Source organism: Impatiens glandulifera, chromosome 1 (genome assembly GCF_907164915.1).
Source record: "Impatiens glandulifera chromosome 1, dImpGla2.1, whole genome shotgun sequence".
Classification (NCBI taxonomy): Eukaryota; Viridiplantae; Streptophyta; class Magnoliopsida; order Ericales; family Balsaminaceae; genus Impatiens; species Impatiens glandulifera.
Window position 1 is genome coordinate 151,257,052 of NC_061862.1, and position 20,213 is coordinate 151,277,264.

At 31.9% G+C, this 20,213-nt stretch overlaps 1 protein-coding gene across 1 annotated transcript; it reads left to right on the forward strand.

The window, feature by feature from the left end:
• Nucleotides 1-3,450: 3,450 nt before the first annotated feature.
• Nucleotides 3,451-4,296, forward strand: LOC124911086 (transcription factor RAX2-like). The gene is made up of 3 exons (XM_047451536.1): nt 3,451-3,586; nt 3,671-3,800; nt 3,891-4,296. The coding sequence occupies exons 1-3, from the start codon at nt 3,451-3,453 to the stop codon at nt 4,294-4,296; spliced, it is 672 nt and encodes a 223-aa protein (XP_047307492.1).
• Nucleotides 4,297-20,213: the final 15,917 nt, after the last annotated feature.

The following is a 20,213-nucleotide window of genomic DNA, read 5'->3' on the forward strand; positions in this document are numbered from 1 at the left end:
GTTTCAACTACTGCCACCATGCTTGTGCACGACCATGTAAGCGGATCGTAACAAGGGGTACACGACGATCTGCAGGAACTTCCTTGAAATCCAGAATCTCTTCAACCTGAGAAAGCCAATCAATAAACTCTTCCGGTGGTAGACTACCATCGAACTTAGGGATGTCCACCCTGAAAGCCTGCTCCCAGCGATGATTGGGGCGTTCAGGGGATCGATTCCGAAGACCACCGAGAGGGTTTTCATCTGTCACCGTAACATCATCTTCAGGGTGGTGCATGTGCATAGATGCATCCATCCGTTGCGTCAACCATTCAACCTGCCGCCTCAAATCGTCGTTATCACGGCGAAACTCAGCGTTTTCACGTCGCAACTCAGCAAGGTCACCATCATCAGCACCAGGGGTAGGGTTGCACGGCTGTCTTCGGGGCGGCATACCTCAGGGTCGACTGGAAACTGATACCAACTGATGCAGCGTGCGTGGCTAGGATGAATCTTTATCAAGATTCGTTGATTCTTACGAATACCGAAAGTTGATAGATATTGAGGAAACCTCGTTTTCTGATTAATAATCTCTTTTTTTTCTAACAAAGTGTTTTAAGATTCTTTAAATACTCAAACCCTAGCTTGCAAAAGAAATAAACAACTTTTAATAAATTGCAAAAAACACCCGAAACTAATAAAAATGCGATTTTGAGCCCCTAAACGTCGTCAGATGGCCTTAAACCATCATACCTCACGGCAAAGCCATGACTTCTTCACAGCACCACGTTTCCGCCCGAAAAACACTAGGCAATCGTCGAAATCTGACACTTGCGAGATATTTTCGGATGCTGCAACTTTCGCATAAACGCCTCTTCGACTCGCACCGCATCAGTTTTGAAAAATATGTTAAACGTGACAAAAAAGTGAAAAACGTGTCAAAATGTGTTAAATATATCATAATCGTGAAAAACGTGTCAAAACTGTGTCAAATGTGTTAAAAACGTGTTTAACATGTCAAAAAATGAAAAACGTGTTCAATGTGTCAAAAATGTTTTAAACGTGTCAAAAATGTGTTAAACGTAAAAAACGTGTGAAAAACGTATTAAATGTGTCAAAACGTGAGAAACGTGTTAAATATGTCAAAAACGTGTTAAACGTGTCAAAACGTGCCAAAAACGTGAAAAACGTGTTTCAATATTAAAAACGGGTTAAATATGTCAAAAACGTGTTAAACGTATAAAAATGTGTTAAATGAGTCAAAATACATGTTAAATAAAAAAATAAAAAATAATTTGGGTTACCCACCCAACCCATATTAGTAAATAATATAAGTTAGATAAATTTAATTTAGGTTAAATATGGGTTAAGTAATACGGGTTGAGTTAATTCGTTTGCTCACCCCTACCTATATATCTTCTTTATCTTCATTTAATTAACTTGAGGGGAAGGATCCATTAAAATACTTACAATATCTTGAATGGATTAATTTAGTCATTGGTGGGAGTGGTTAGAAGTTATCTACTTAATTAATACTAATTAGTTTTTATTGGTCAACCATATAGGGTTCCCAAAATGAAGAGGTTAAATGACCCTAAGAAAAAGAAGCAAGAAAAAGAAGCATGTGAAGTGGTTCTAGAAAGAAAAAAAAAGTTGATATCGACGTTTTAAGAAGATTTCTACAATTCAAAGATTCTTGACTGAATTTTACACTTTATTCTTAATTTTCATTTTTCTGTTTTGTATTTCAATGTAGCTTTTTCAATGTATACATTAAAAAAACTTAAGATGAATGTAGACTTGTTTGATGAATGAATTATTTGAATAAATTCTAATTTTTTTAAAATAATTCTTTTTTGTATAGAATTAGTAAAAAATCAAGTTTTTGTATAGAAAGAAGAAATACTACTAGTTATAATCAGTTGCCAAATTCGTATTATGACGGTAAGAAATTCATTAGATACATGAGTTTATCGTACGAAAAAATTTGATACGTGTAAGAATGCTTGTATATTTTTCGTAAAGAATATAAGAATTTACAAAATTGCAAAGTCTACTAACTTTGTAGATGGAATATCAATCAATCTAGTGGTACAATTAAGAAAAAGGTGAATGATAAGTTTATTCACAATAAGGTGTTATAGTATTTTCCATTAAAATCGAGACTGCAAACACTTTACATGTGTTTCAAATTCGCTCCACAGATAACTTGACATAAAGATAGAAATCCCGAAAATAATGTGTTGAGACATCCTACTCGTGTGAGCTTTCAAATTGACCTCAACAATTTTTATAGACCCTTCCATTTTAATTAAATTGAGTTGGGGATATACTTACATTCCAACTCAATTTAATTAATCTTTTTAAGTCACTTTATAATTCACTACAAGCATTTTGATTAATTCATTTCTGTCTCTTTTTGTAGAAGAGAAAATTGGAGTTCAAGACACTCAATTTATGTTATGATCATGGATTCCCTAATGAATCTACGTTCCTTTTTATAATATTGCAAAAAAAAAAATACGATCCTTATATTATATAACTTTAATTCCTACTCATTTGTGTGACCGTACTCATTTGTGGTAGTAGGTACAACATTAATACAAAATGGAAAGTTTCAAAAAGCAATCTCTAACCCTATATTTAACTTTTAAGCATCAATCAAGCAATTCCCTTGAGGTTGAAGGAGAATATTACATATACATATTTTTGGTACAAATTGAAAAGGAAATGTACTTTTTATTTATTTATTTATATCACATCATTTTAATTCTAATCATTAAATTAATTTATTTATTAATTAAAAATACTAATTATTTTTTATTAAATAGACATGAATACAGATTTATTCTTAAACAACTCATTTTTATCTTTCTTAATAAAAAAAAAACTAACCCTGTATGTGAAAGCTAACTAATCTAATTATTGAGTTTGAAGAGATTAATTAATGAGTTATTCTCTGCTTTTGACTTCTCTTTTGCATTACAACAACATTGATTAATAGACAGCCTTGAACAAATTGATCGGAGATCGATTTGATAAAATCTGTAGCAAAAGAGATGGAGAGTGAAGAGACGACAAGAATAGAGGATTTGCACAAATTAAAAATAACCCGATAAAGGGATTTCTCATTATTCAACCTTATTTATATTGTCTCAATTACAAGATGAGTAACAAACTATTGTTTCTAGTCTAAATAAGTCCTTAGACTTATATTCGTTATAATGTCAGAATGAAAATTAATTATTCTAACTAATCAATACCAAAATGACTAATGCAATTAATTAACTGCCTTAACAGATATTTAGTTAATTTATTCAAATCATAATAACTTTGTTAAACAATAATTAAAAATAAAATAACTTTATTATTTTATTTCTTCAAGCCTCCACATTCTTAATCTCTATAAATCTCACAATTTCCTGCATCAATTACCTTTGTAATCTTAAGGAGAGAGAGAGAGAAACAAAGATGGGGAGAGCTCCTTGTTGCGACAAAGCAAATGTAAAGAAAGGGCCATGGTCTCCTGAAGAGGACTCCAAGCTTAAAGATTACATGAACAAACATGGAACTGCAGGGAATTGGATTTCACTCCCTCAAAAAGCAGGTCTTAATTCAATTTTCTTTTATATATTATGTTCTTTTCATCTTCAAATTTCTTCAATCTTCGATTTCCATTTCGTATCTACAGGTCTAAGAAGATGTGGGAAAAGTTGCAGACTTAGATGGGTTAATTATCTCAGACCAAACATTAAACATGGAGAATTCAGTGAAGAAGAAGACAAGATTATTTGCTCTCTTTTTACTAAGATTGGAAGCAGGTATTATATCATAAAAACTTTTGGACATTCGTGTTTTTGTTTTGTTTTGTTTTGTTTAAATGACTTATTATGATATTTCTACAAGTAAAGGTGGTCAATGATTTCATCTCAATTACCGGGAAGAACAGACAATGATGTTAAGAATCACTGGAATACTAGATTAAACAAGAAAATAAATCTAGCAACACCAACACCAACACCAACACCAACACCAAATCCAACACCTAATTATCATCATGCTTCCATGTTCCAAACCATTGCCAATAACCCTAACTCATCACCTATGATCGCCACTGGTTGTGATCATGATCATCATCGTCTTCAATCCAACATTTCAGTTGAGCCTGCAAATCTCTTCCCTGGAGGGGAAGGCAGCAGTACTAGCAGTTCTTTTAATGGAAGTTCCAGTAATATTCAGATGAGTAGCCTTGGATTGGAAAATGAGGATAATGATGCTTTGCTTGCTTATATTGAACACGGAACAATTTGCCTTTAGAATATGAATTGATGATATCAACCATCAATTGTTATTGTTATTGAATGTTTGTGATTTATATTAATTTCGTTCCATCACATCTATTTTACAGTTATGCGTGTTTACATTTTCTTATTTTCAGCATTTTATTGTTTTAATTAGTCTTTTTCATTTTGTTGTCTTCATCTTTGATAATAAAAAATCTTTTAATCTGTTTTTCTATACAATTTATTGTTTATTATTTTCTTGCACAACCGAAGAACTTTCTTTTTGATGAGAATGATGAACATGAGGACCTCCTTTACCTTAACAATTAAAATAGTGGAAAAAGAAATCATGTATGATCTTTTTTAATATTATAGTTTTTTCATTTATTTACTTTCCAAAGTCATATAAAAATAAAAATAAAACCTTTTTCTTTGTCCATTTGTTTTGGAAAGTTGTGAAGTGGATTATTATAATTTCATAAATAAAGGCCATGAAAATTAGGAAAGGTAATGCATGATTTTATTTATATATATATATATATATGATGATTTATTCACTAAAACTATTATAAAGTGACTTATTTAATCAAACCAGCTAAAATACACGAAATTTTAAGCAAACAAACATACACAGCTTTCTTTTCTTTGTGTTTAAAACAATAATAATTTAACCTAACATAGGTTTTATCTTTTAACTTTTATAATGCTGAGTAAAGTCAAACTCGAGGTGGAATCATGGAATTTTTAGTCTTAATTTTTTATTATTGATTATTAAATAAATTAAACAACTTACTGTCAAGATCATAACACAGTAATCTCAAAACCGGGACTTTGGGATTATTTACAACATTTGAATGAAATTATAATAAATTGAGTTGTTTGATAAATATACTTACAAAAGTATTAATAAACATAATATAAAAATATTTTTTTGATAATTTAATTGACTGTGGATAGAGGAAAAACAATGAATCCAATCTGAACAACTGAGGTTATTTAAATAAATTTGGGCTTTGTATTTAGGTTATTTATTAGGTATTAGGTTATGAAAAAATAAATTATTAGTGAAAATATTTAAAATAAACAAACATTTGATTTACCTTGTTTGTTTGTGATCGCGGTAGAACAAATGATGCAGTCCGTGATAGGCTGAATAAAACGATACAGTTCTAATATTCTTTTTCGGACTGATCATATATACTTATTTCAAATCAATCAAAATGCAGCATTATTATTATATTATTAAACAACATTCGAGTTAAAAAAAAATTGATTGAAGATTTATTTGTCATCCAAATTCATTCCATCTCGGTTATTTCATCTTATTTAAATTTTGATAATCCATACTTTTACATCATTCCATCTCGTTTATAATAATAATAATAATAATAATAATAATAATATATATATATATATATTATTAATTAAATATCAATTACCATATTGTTTATTAAAATAATATTTAATTTGCTTATAATAATTTTGATAGTTTTGTTTAATATTTCTTTTAAATCTTTTTTCTTCAAAAATATTATTTAACAATATAATATTTTTTTAATATATACAAATCTTTTAAAATAAAAATTATATAATGAAGACAAAATAAAATATGTTAAATATAACAATTTAATGTAAAATACTAATTATTTCAATTTAATAAAAAAAACCTTTAATTTGTTTATAATAATTTTGGGTTAAAAAAAGAATCGACCAACCTAGCCACCCGCTTTATTTGTTATCCAAATTCATTCCACCTCGTCACTTCATCTTATTTAATTTTTAACAATACATCTTTAATAATTTTACATCATCGTAATAAAATATTTCTCTTCTAGTAGTATTTCTCTTCTCACTTTCGGTTATTCTCTCCTTAACCTTGAATTCTCTTCTCATTCTATGTCCGTTGCGCTTAAGTATTGAATTTCACACTCGGTCCCAACTATCAAGAACCCGTTTCTTGAATTAAAGAACTCGAAAGGCTCAGTTATTGTTACAAGCCTAACATATTAGTATCAGAGCTGGTCGATTCTCGACATGGTAGAAACTCGCCAGCAACCAGAAATGGATGCGATCAAGGCCCTTATTGAAAATATGTCCCAACAAACAGCTGCGATGCAAGCTGCCATAGACCGAAGATTTGATGCGGCTGAAGAACGGATGACAGCCTTTGAGAGTGGGGCATCTGGAAATGTGCAAGAACCCCGCCACAGACCCTATGATGATAATTCTTGCCACGGTCCTTCCCCATTTAGGTCCCAACACCCTGGCCAGAACCGCGACCAACATTATGTTCCTCCCACTCGGCTAACCAAGGTCGATTTTCCTCGGTTTGATGGGTCGGATGTCGAAGGCTGGCTAATATCCGCCGAGCAATTCTTCAGGGTAAACAAAACTAGGGATGCCACGAAACTAGAAATTGCACCCATTCACTTTTCTGGCGAAGCAAAAATGTGGTATGGGTCTTATCTCCAAAATCGCAACCATATGGAGGCCTTATCTTGGGACGTGTTCAAGAGAGACCTTATGACTCAATTCGGGCCCTCTATACATGACACACCAATGAGACAACTGATGAATTTGAAACAGGTTGGATCAGTTCAAGAATATAATTTGCGATACATGTCAATCTCTTAAAAACTCTACAACATGCCAAGGGAATACGTCATAAATTGCTACTTTTCCGGTCTAAGGGAGGAGATTGCAAACTGCATCAGGTTGCGATTCCCGAATTCTCTAACCGAAGCCATGTCCATGGCTAAAGTCCAAGAAGCAACATATCGGTCCTTAATGAGCAGTGATAACTTGTACAGCGTTGAAGCACCGTTGCTGCCCACGCCATCCAATATCAACACAGACGGGCCGAGCACCAATACCGACTTCAAGAATTCATCATATGGGTCCTCTTCAAGTGCAAACCAGGGCCATGTTAATCAATTAGACCCAGCCTCAATGGATGAAAAGCGAAAGAAGGGCTTATGCTACTCTTGCAATGAAAAATGGCAACCAAACTATATATGTAAATCAAAGTTATTTATGGTCTCGGCCAATCAAGAAGACCAAGAACCCGATCAAGAGCCTGTTTTTGATGATCTACCTTCGTTGCTCGGCCCAAGGGAAGAACCAACTATATCCTTACATGCATTGACCGGTTCTAAACCTTTTCAAACGCTCTAGATTCTTAGCAAAGTTGGGAACATGTCGGTAGTGATCTTGATCGATACAGGCAACACCCACAATTTTATGAATAGCAGGATTTTAGAGAAAATAGACCACAAAAGCATAACAACCCGGGTGCAATCGGTTAGAGTGGTCGATGGGTCCAATGTTTATGCTCTAGTGTTTGCAAAGACTTGAAGTGGTCGATGGAAGGCAATGACTATCAAACAGAAATGAAGGTAATTTCCATGGATGGATATGATATTGTGTTGGACATTGAATGGTTGATTACTCTAGGCCCTTCATCTTGGGACTTCGAAAAGATGACCATATCTTATGAGAAACAAGACAGAACCACGGTCCTAAAGGGGATTCCTCGGTCGCATGCCACTTTGATGCATGGAAACCAACTGGAAAAGACTTTAGATGAATGTAGTGTTCTGCCAAAGTGCAAATAAAGAGTAAGCCCGAAGGCCAAACTATTTCCCTCGCGGCAATGACCTTAGAAGATATTCTTGAAGATCTAATTAGAAGTTATGGTTCTTTCGCTGCCCCTGTTATGCTGGTTCGGGAAAAAGATTTGGCCTGGATTTTTGAAGACACTATAGAGTATAATCAAAGCTGGAAGAAATTATTTTTGCACCAGGCGCTGCAGACATTGCAGCAACAAAGGTCAGCTCTAAAAAATGAAAAACTCGACATTGGGTGCACAGAAATTCCATACATGGGCGGAGTGGCGAGTGACCCAGCAATGCAAAAGACTACAAGGACCCGACCAGCTCCACTATTGAAACAATTCTGCCGAAAGTTTTTTTTAAGAAGTCCGGTCCTATGCTGCGACCCTTGCTGAATTTGCTAAAGCCCGACCGAAGCAATATTTTTGAAGTTTGAAGATGCGCATTAGAGGCTGACCAGTCCACGTTCTTTTCGTCGAGGGTGACAAACTTCTGATGGGGGGAGATGATGTTATGATCCACAATAAGAAAGTGCACCCTTCTCGGTCCTATGGAACACTTGGGCCGGTTTATGTTTTTTGTTGAATAATTCTGTTTTGTTTCCTTTCTCTCTTATTTCTCTCAAACCGAATTCTGTTATTTTGAAAGTTGTTGTAACAAGTTTGTAACCGAATACTCTTGGGTAATTCAGCCGCTTTAAATGCTGATGCCCACCCCACCTTTTGGCTTATGAATTAAAGCTTGTGAAAGTTGTTACTCTAATTTATTTTCTCGGTCTTGGACCCCTATCTTGGACTACTAGGTGTATTCTAGTAGTATTTCTCTTCTCACCTTCGGTTCTTCTCTCTTTAACCTCGAATTCTCTTCTCATTCTATGTCCGTTGCGCTTGAGTATTGAATTTCACCCTCGGTCTCAACTATCAAGAACCCGTTTCTTGAATTAAAGAACTCGAAAGACTCGGTTATTGTTTCAAGCCTAACACAACGTGATGTCACTACAATCATAGACAACAGAAGTGCAACCAAAAATTTTAAAATTTACTTTGTTGTATATGTTGTAAACAATTTTCATTCATATATTATTTTCTTTGTTTATATTTATAATCGTGAATACTTATATATCTAGTATATTAATACATGTTCAAAATTATGAAATCCTTAACTGGTGCATGTTCTCAATGATAGAATTGGTTGATAACGCCGGAAAAGGGCAAAATATAATCAATCCTTTTTTTTATGGACCTCTAATATTTATATTGGTAAACCTTCTATTAACATATAAGTACTCTTTTGTTTATATTTGATATATATTAAATTTTCACTAACATGTTTAATATATTTTACCAATTATGTTACCTCGATGGGTTGTTGAAAACAATTTCAACAACCTTATAAGAGATCTTTTCCAATCATATCATATTTGAATGACATCAGAGTGTTAGAGATAATCTTGGCAAAATTTCGATGAGATGATTTTGGACAAAGGAGAGTTATTGCACGCCTACCACTTGTTGAAAAGAATTTGAATAGGATCATGCTGATTTGGGAGAGTCTCAACATGAGATGATGAATTTAGGATCTCCAACGAATAATGAAAAAAATACTTTATGTGCAATTATACTATCATTTGAAGTCATTCACATTTAATTATAATGTTATGTTGTTTAGATTCTATACTATTCTAATTTCAAAATACAGATATTGACATCCAAAATCACTGAAACATTCAAGCATGTGGCACAACAACTGTTATATCCAGAAGGCTAGTTGAAGAAACAACACATCGATCCTAAAACAAATTTTCAGGTTGGTATCCACAATATGACAAAGTATGGTGCATGCTTACAAAAATAAGTCCCCCAATGATCGATATGGAAGAATAGTGAGTGTGAATGGAGATAATGTTAATGTGGAGATTACAAAAATAAGTTCTCCAATGGCTGAAAGTGAAGAAGTGTCAAGTGTAGATGGGAATAATGTCATTGAGGACATTAAAATAATAATTGCCCCAAATGCCGATAGGGAAGAAGAGTTAGGATGTTTAAATATTAAGATCATCCAAAAGAGGAAGATTAATAAGCTTCCTTTAGTCCTTAAATCCCCATATTTAACCAAACTCGTAAATAAGTTTGGTAAAGTATCGCCTAAAGAACAACTTATGGCGGATATGGTTTTGGTGAAAGACTAGATCTAAAGTAAGTTTTCCTCAAAAGCATCTATCAATGTAAATTTTGTACAATATCTATTAGAATACCATGTAATATATGTTATTAATATGCTTTATAGAGAGAATCTTTTCGTCGATCCAAACTCCAGTTTGACACGTCTAATTCTTACAGTAATGAATAAAAATACCTAAATTGACAGTGACATTGTGGATGTTTAGGCCCATGTCTTGAACCTGATTTTTTCAAGACAACCAAGGCATGGAACACAAATAATATGCTTCTATGCTCAATGTTTTATGCTCAATGTTTACGTGATTGACATTTAGAATTTATTTATAGGTGTTAAATATATTAGATTATAGTATATATTCACAAACTTCAATAAGAGATGAATCAGTTTAACATATCAAAAGAAATCATTGATATTGCTGACATTGTAAGTAAAACCTTCAAATAAAGAATACAATTTAGAATTTATGCACTAATCACCTGTAACTTTGTTTCTTATATTATTCTCGGTAATTACAAATGACCATTTATATGTTGTATGTATAAATATGACTTTAAAAGAAAATACAAATAATAAACAACAAGCCAATTCAACCTAGTATTAGGTTGTTGAATAATTATACTTATATAAAAGAACTTTTTTGTTACTATATGTTGTATGTATGAATATATAGATCTTTTTGTTATTTTTTTTTCTGAAATAAGATCTCCCTTAGCGGTTAAATTTAAGAAATTCAAATTATTATTTATTACTAATAAAAATATCGTGGCAAGATGCTTCAAACAACACATTATGTGGTGTTTACTTTATGAGGCATCTTAAAACACATACAAGATTTTCCAGACAATGGATTGTGACCTACTTGTGAAAATGTAAATGTTAAACATATATTCATTAATGTCATTTTTTTATTGATATTCTTATATATTATTTTGTTTTCTTGAAATCCTCGAAAACAGTTTTTGAATAAAATACATTTATCAGATTCTGAGCTCAATACAAATAGAGGGAATCTACTGAAATTATACTAAAAGTTGTACAAACATAATAATTAAGATTTGTAATAGTTAAGATGTGTAGTACTTAAGATTTTAATATTATTAATTATATTCAATGTATATTTATAATACAAATTATTATGTTATTGTTGTTAATTTACTTGTCTTAACGATTTAAGGTGAGGTGGTTATGGTCTTAACGATCTAAAAAAAATTATTAATTAAAAAAATATTGTAAATCAAAAACACATATTGTTAATTAAAAAAATAAGATTGATAAAAAAAAAATTATTAATAAAAAAAGATTATTATTTACAAAAAGTAGAGCGCTTCACTTGTTTGTCTTAACGATATAAAGTGAAGCACATTTTACTTGTCTGTACGTTCTAAGATAAAGTGCGCTCTATGGTGAAGCGGACTTCCTTCACATGTATGTCTGAACAATCTAAGGTGAAGCGTGCTCTAAGGTGAGGGCTTCACCTGTCTATCTTAACAATCTTAGGTGAAGCGTGCCTCAAGTGAAACGCTCTCCACTTATTTGCATGTTTAGAAGTGTTCATCAGTTTAGTTTTCGGGTTATTCGAATTCTTCGGTTTGGTTTCTTTGAAATTCTTATTTAGCTGATTCAAGACCTAACCGAATTTGAATAAATTCTAATAAAATCGAGTCAAATTCAAATTTAATATCTGGTTCAAATTTCGAATAATTCGAATTCGAACAGAATTCAATTTTCTTTTTTATTTTATTGTAAAATCTTGAATTCGAATTATTCTAATTCAAAACAAAATTTTAATTAAGATATAGAACGATAAAGGGAGGAGATAGATGTTGAACGACGAAGATAGATATTGAACGATGAAGATGGATCTTGAATTCGAAATAGGTGTTGAAAGACATAAATAGATCAAGACTTAAGAGTTTTGACAAAGAAAAAGTTTCAGATAAAAATGTGGCGAGATTAGATCAATAGTCTCATTTATGAGGTGGGCGGTTAGACATGAGGTCGGCTGCTGAATTAGGTTACAGAATTTAGATGAAGTGGGCAAATGATGAATTAGGTTTAGAGAGTATAAATGTAATGTGAGAAAAATGATTATATATTATATATATAATATATAATAAAATAAATAAATTATTATATATTATATATAATAAATAATATAATATAATAAATTATATATTATATATAATAAATAATATAATATATAATAAATAAATGAATTCGGTTTTTAGTTTGGTGTTCAAGTTGAAACAATAACTCGAAAACCAATTCGAAAATCGTATTTGAATTCGAATTGGCTTGAAATTCGATTCGAAAATCAAAAATAAAATTCGAATTAGGTTTATTCGAATTTTATTCGAATTCGATTAGTTCGAATTCGGTTAGATATTCCATTCAAACCAATTAGTGAACACCCCATATGTACGCTCAAAGGTGAAGAGCACCGCTCTAAGGTGAAGCGCGCTTCATTTGACTGACTGTACAGTCTAAGTGAAGTGCGCTATTAGGTGAAACGCGTTTCACTTGACTGTATGTACGCTTTAAGTGAAGCGCGCTTCATTTGAGAGGGTGCTTCATTTGTCTGTCATAACGATCTAAGGTGAAGTGTGCTCTCAAACGAAGCGCGCTTCACTTGTCTATACACTTTAAGGTGAAGTGAGCTTCATTTGTCTGTTTTAACCATCTAAGGTGAAGCGTGCGTGATTCATTTATAAATTTATCGTTTTATTACTTTTTTTATTTAACAAAATTTTTTATTTTACAATCTTTCTTTTATTTAACAATTTTATTAATGTTCTCAGGTGAAGCGTTGTTTATTTTTTCTCATTGAGCTATTATACTACGTTTTAGTTAATATAATTAAAATTGTATGTAAAATTTAAAATTGTATGTAAAATTTAAAATATTAAATATAATCACGAGTGATATGAGTAACTTGAATTAAATTAGTCTGAAATGAAATAAATAAAATTTAGGAGAAAATGATGTTTATAGTTTTTAGACCTTAATTATCTAGAAACTTGATCACAAAAGTACAGTAAATATACTATCAACATCAATGATCAAACTTTAATTTCAATGTTGTGGAGTTGATACCTAACCGATGTTAGTATTAAAATTGAAGACTAAAATATTAAAATAATTAAAAAGTTATTAGTAAATAATGACTTAAAATAAATATTGTTTAATTGAAACAATGGAATACCAGAATTATTAATTGTTGCTTTAATTGATTTATTGTTTCTTTTATTTTCCTTGAATTCTCATCTGAGTCGTCTTCAAATCTTTTACCCGAATTTGTTTTCTTCTTCGCTTTAATTCTTTTGATTATTGTAATAAGTGAACTGGAAATGGATTTCAATTATAAATTATATATACAACTTATATATATTTTATTGTCTAGTAGCTTACGAAATAAATATCTTAACTTTCACTAAATTAAGCTTAATAGATTTAAATTTTAAAAATGACAGCATCATCCATAAAAAAGATAATGCAGTCGCTGAAGGTGTTTCAGACTGGGTGGTACTATAGCTCATTTCTTGAACGATTTTCTATTATAAAAAAAATGAATTTATGGAACCGTCACGCGAAGAGTGAATATTCGTGCTAGATACGTTTTCATGAACAATTAACTTTACTTTGTGGGTTACTGGTGCTTTTTTTTTTTTTTTTTTTTTTTTGTGAAACACGAATTTAGTCATTGGTGGGAGTGGTTAGAAGTTAACTACTTAATTAATACTAATTCTTTTCATTAGTCAACAGTATAGAGTTCACAAATTGAAGAAAAAGAAACATGTGAAATGGTTCCAGAGAAAATTAAAGTTGATATAGACATATTAAAGAAGATTTCTACAAATTCAAAGATTCTTTAATGAATTTTTCACTTTATTCTTAATTTTTATTTTCTTGGTTTGTGTTTGAATGTAACTTTTTTAATGTATACAATATTAAATTTTAAAAATAAATAAATATTAGAGATGAATGTGAGGACTTGATTAAAAGTGGGTTGATCCAATCAAGTATGTATTTGTTAGAATCGGGATCGCCGACAGGGGACCGGGGTCCGGCTAAAGGAGACCGCTTCAACAACACACACCAATTGACACTAATTCGGTTAGAGATTAGAATCGTTCTTAACACTACGCAGGTTGTCACAGACTCTTGAACCGAGTTCAAGGGCGGAAATGTCTGTTTCAACCTGAAGCAACTACACACGGTTCGGCTAAAGAAGAGAATGAAGAAGAATTTGTTGGAATGATGGAAAAACCGGTTCGGTTGGTTTAAGGGAAAAACCGGTTCGGTTAGGGAAGGTAGTATGGAGAAATCGGTTTAGGTGAGGTGAATTCGGTTTGGTTGAGGTGAGGGTAAAACCAGTTCGGTTAAAGACAAAAACTAAATTAAGAACACAAGACACCAATTTTTATGGATGTTCGAAACAAACTCTTCTACGTCACCCTTTCTTCTCAAACAGTGAGAAGGATATTCACTAACTGGATTATTCAAAAAACACACTCCGATCGAGTCTTATTTACTGCTCGTCGGTTATACCACTCACACAATGATGTAATACTTTTACACAAGGTAAAATACACAAAGTTTCTCAAAGTCAGATTTCAAATAATTTCAAGGATTTCAATCAATATTCAAGGTCGCGCGTAAAATTCGTCTGGTTGTGAATCTGTAGAAATCTGTATGTTCTTCGTTGCCTTGGGCTTCTATTTATATGAGAAATATGACAACGGTCATATTTTTCTCTCTCTAGGGGATTGGTCATCTGAAGCCGTACCGGTTCAGATAAGGTAGCGTGCACGCCTTGCCATTTTGGACACATGGCATATATGCACTAGGCAGCCGCTTGTTTCAAAAGATTGTTTGTGATCTTGTGTAAGGTCAGGTAATCATTATCCTGCCCCATGCCTGATTTCTTCTTTTACATATTCTCAAGGAATATTTTGTTTGTCTTAACACGCTATCTTCAAGATATTCATATCTTTTGAATAATTTGCCCGTTGAAGATGTACGTTAGCTCTTAGGATTTTTGATGGGTTGAACTAGCCGGACACTTTCGGTTTGCAACTCAACCGGTCCTGAACTTGAACCATTCCGGATTTCTGCACAAAGGTTGAACAATGCTGAAGGTATTTATTAGCCGGAGCTGAGGGAAATTAAATGACCGGAGCTAACTCATTTAATAACCGGAGCTTGACAACATTTAATTAATCGGAACTCATTTATGACCCGCCATGCTTCATTAAGTGCCAGTTGACCGATCTCCATTTCCGAACCGAAGTCGGGGTCAATCTACCGAGATATCATCTGCCGAGCCGATCTCGCCTATGGTAAATTTCAGATTTTGCTCAGCTTCCCTGAAATAGCAAAACTTTAAATATTATTTACAGTGGATGAGATTTGATCTCTAGTCACTTGTGTGTCAAACAAGAGTGATTACCACTACACTACAATACTTTTTTATTATATTTAAACCAATTAATATACTTGATATAACTTAGCGGGTTAACATATATATTTGAACTAATTTTTCTAACAATTTCTCCCTTTTTGATTATTTAGAATAAATATTCAAAACTTGTAATTATTGGCCGGTTTTAAAATTAACTTATTATTTTTTCTAACAATTTCTCCCTTTTTAATTATTTAGAATAAATATTCAAAACTTATAATTGTTGGCCGATTTTAAAATTAAAATCAGTTTAGGAATTATTGTAATCTAACAATCCTAAAATATTCCTAATGGAAGAAAACTTAGGCTCGAGAAGTGGCTTTGTAAGGATGTTAGCCACTTCATGCTTGTTCCCTTCATGTGACGTGTTCGTCAACAGCCGACTGTCCGGATGCAATGCTGTTTCTTCCAAGCTTTTGTCTTGATTTACCTGCATTCATAGACAATAGAAAATTTGGTCCCCATTTTTCTTTGAGTCCGTGGCTTATTAGTCCCTTAGGAATCCACAATTTGATTATTTTGATGGACTTCCCGTTGTGTGTATGTATAATATATTTATCTGCTGATAATTCTTTAAAGGATGATTTTCGGTAATCATCTTTTGACTTTCTGTCAAGTTTTTCTTTGCCATACAAACTGGCTGTCTTTCTCTCAGGTTTCAGCCAGCTTTGAAGTTGACTTTACATAAATTAATTCATTATTTGAAATTAAATCATTGCAACTTAAATCAGTTTCTTTATTATTTAAGCTACCCTTGACAAAACTCATTGTCTTAAGTTTGTCTTTTGTCGGGTTTTCCTTTTCACAAGACTTGTTTGGGATAGCATTGTCAAATCCTAAACCGGATTTGCATTCGGCAGGTCTCAACATACTTATCTACTGTCTAACTGCATCTCCAGACTTCGTCCAGGAACTGACCACATATGTCAAACGTTGGTTTTCAGAAAACAGAGTTTGAACCTTTTCCTTGAGTTTCTCATTCTCATATGAGAGCTCAACCATTTTATTTTCAAAAACTTTTGGTTCAGAGATTTGAAATGAAGAAGAGTTAACAGTTTCATATTTTAATTTTATCTCATTAAAAGAGTTTGACAATTTCTTGTACTCAATGACCATGTCATTAAGTGCAACAATTAAGTCATCTCTTGTAAATTTTTCAGAAAAGAAATCAAATACCTCAGATTTTTTCTCAGCTGTGAAGCATGTATCAACTTTATCATCACTGTCGCTGGATGATGAGTCGTCCGAATCGCTATCGGCCAATTTGCTCTTGCTTTCAGTAGCTATCATAGCCTTCTGCTCTTTCCGGTTCTCCTTTATTTGGTCGCTGCCCTCACACAGTTGGATCAACTTCTCCCAAATTTCTTTAGCAGAGGAGCACAACTTGATCTTACTAAACATGTTTTTGTCCAGCGACTTGAATAGAATGTTTTTGGCAACATTATCCAGATTATTCATCTTCTTATCTTCAGTCATCCATTTGTATCTTGGCTTATTAATCTTTATCAGGCCATCAGTAATAACATACCACATGTCATCGTCTTGTGAGTCCAAATGCACCTCTATGCGTATCTTTCAATCAACATATTCTTCGATGCAGAATATGGGGGCTCGTTGATGAAAGACATGATGATATTCAGATGCTTGAGTGTTAAGATCCTCGCTCTGATACCACTTGTTAGGATCGGGATCGCCGACAGGAGACCGAGGTCCGACTAAAGGAGACCGCTTGAACAGCACACACCAATTGGCACTAATCCGGTTAGAGATTAGAACTGTTCTTAACACTACACAGGTTGTCACAGACTCTTGAACCGAATTTAAGGGCGGAAATGTTTGTTTCAACCTGAAGCAACTGCACACGGTTCGGCTAAAGAAAAGAATGAAGAAGAATCGGTTAGAATGATGGGAAAACCGGTTCGGTTGGTTTAAGGGAAAAACCGGTTCGATTAGGGAAGGTAGTATGGAGAAATCGGTTTAGGTGAGGTGAATTCGGTTTGGTTGAGGTGAGGGTAAAGCCAGTTCGGTTAGAGACAGAAAATAAATGAAGAACACAAGACACAAATTTTTATGGATGTTCAGAGCAAACTCTCCTACGTCACCCTTCTTCTCAAATAGTGAGAAGGATATTCACTAACTGGAATATTTAACAAATACACCTCGATCGAGTCTTATTTACTGCTCGTCGGTTACACCACTCACACAATGATGTAATACTTTTACACAAGGTAAATTACACAAAGTTTCTCAAAATCAGATTTCAAATAATTTCAAGGATTTCAATCAATATTCAGGGTCGCGCGTAAAATTTGTCTGGTTGTGAATCTGTAGAAATCTGTATGTTCTTCGTTGCTTTGGGCTTCTATTTATATGAGAAATATGACAACGGTCATATTTTTCTCTCTCTAGGGGATTGGTCATCTAAAGCCGTGCCGGTTCAGATAAGGTGGCGTGCACGCCTTGCCATTTTGTACACATGGCAGACATGCACTAGGCAGTCACCTGTTTCAGAAGATTGTTTGTGATATTGGGTAAGGTCAGGTAATCATTATCTTGCCCCATGCCTGATTTCTTCTTTTACATATTCCCAAAGAATATTTTGTTTGTCTTAACACGTTATCTTCAAGATATTCATATCTTTTGAATAATCTGCCCGTTGAAGATGTACGTTAACTCTTAGGATTTCCGATGGGTTGAACTAACCGGAGCTGAGGACAATTAAATGACCGGAGCAGCTCATTTAATAACTGGAGCTTGACAACATTTAATCAACCGGAACTCATTTATGACCCGCCATGCTTCATTAAGTGCCAGTTGACCGAGCCGGTTTGACCGATCTCTATTTCCGAACCGAAGTCGGACTACTGGTCAATCTACCGAATTGATATCATCTGCCAAGCCGATTTTGCCTATGGGTAAATTTCGGATTTTGCTCAGCTTCCTTGAAATAGCAAAATTGTTAATATTATTTGCAATCAATGAGATTTGATCCCTGGTCACCTATGTATCAAACAAGAGTGTTTACCACTATACTATAATACTTTTTTGTTATATTTAAACCAATTAATATACTTGATATAACTTATCGGTTTAACATATATATTTGAAGTAATTTTTTTAACGGTATTTTATTTTTCTTGAGGAGAGCCATTCAATCAAGTATGATTGTGAAAACTTGATTGAGGCATTTTTAATAATAATCAAATATATTTTAAAAAAAATCAATATTTTAGTTATAAAAAAAAAAACTCTTATGACTTATGTACATTTAATAAAGAAAAATAGAAAGATGACTAGCAACTCATAATTATTTTTTCTTGTTTTTCTGTAATATTTGTTATTTAATGGAATGTTTTCCAAATGATGCTTATTTAACATATGCATTATTTTTTTGATAAATTGGTGATATATATATTTTTGGGTATAATGGGAATCAAAGTAATAATACAAATTATATACATTATATCTTCATAAAAAAGAATAATAAAATATTGAAGGCTGAAATTAATATTTGGTTATGAGTTAATAACTTGCTTGTTTTCAACCATTTTTATTATATATGCGCAAGTGGTTATTTGAGATTTGTGACAAAACATATATGAATCATGTAGTGAAGAATATATAATGCATCCATGAATTAATATTTAATTGAAATAAGTCAAATTTAAATATTGAAATATTCAACAGCACCTATTTCTTTTCTTGGAAATAGAATTATGGTAAGCTTACCTAACCATTAGCAAATTGTGTTGTCACTTTGACTCATGATATATTATAGTCTATGATTCTTTTCTTATCTTGTTGTCTTTCTCATTTTTAATTATTATTTAGAGACTTCATTAATAAATAATCTAAATTTTAATTTTAAATATTGAATGCTTAAGTATTTAAAAATGAAAAATTAAATAAGTTAAACATAAACACTTGAATTTTAAGTATTTATAGTTATAAAACTTAAAGCTCATAAGTTTGTGAATATGAACTTTGTATTTGATAGTTAGGTAAATGAACTTTTGTTTTAAAGCTAATATTAAAAAAGGTATATAAAGAATATTACACTTTTATATATTGATTATATTAATAAATTTAAATAAATAGATAAAGAAATATAATTGATATATTAAATATTAAATAAATATTTTATTATTACACTCTCATACCAGGATTGACATTTAATTTGATATTTATTCAACTAAATTAATCATAAATTTGATTAATTTATCTCAAAAACTCATTCATTATAATAAATCATCCTTATTAACTGTCTTATGTAATATACATTTTTGAATTTATGTTATATTTCTTTCTAATATAATTATGTAACATCTCACAAACAATAACAATATTTTTTGTAAATTCAACTATGTTTCTAATACACCAAACGTACCTGTCATTTTTCAATTTTGTATTTACTTGCTTGAGTTATTTAACTTATTTTTCATTCTCGAGTTTGATCCACCTCATTGAATATTAAGAAGTTAATAACGGATAAATTATGAAATAAATAATATTAGTCTACAATTTCAAATAAATATAATTATATTACTAAAATAAAAAATATATATATATAGCTGATAAATAAAATGTTGACATTTGATATTTTAGTTAGCACTAAATTAAATTTGAATAATGTATCAATCATTTTCGAAATAAATACAAATATATTATCGAATCAATACATGATCATTATAACATGTT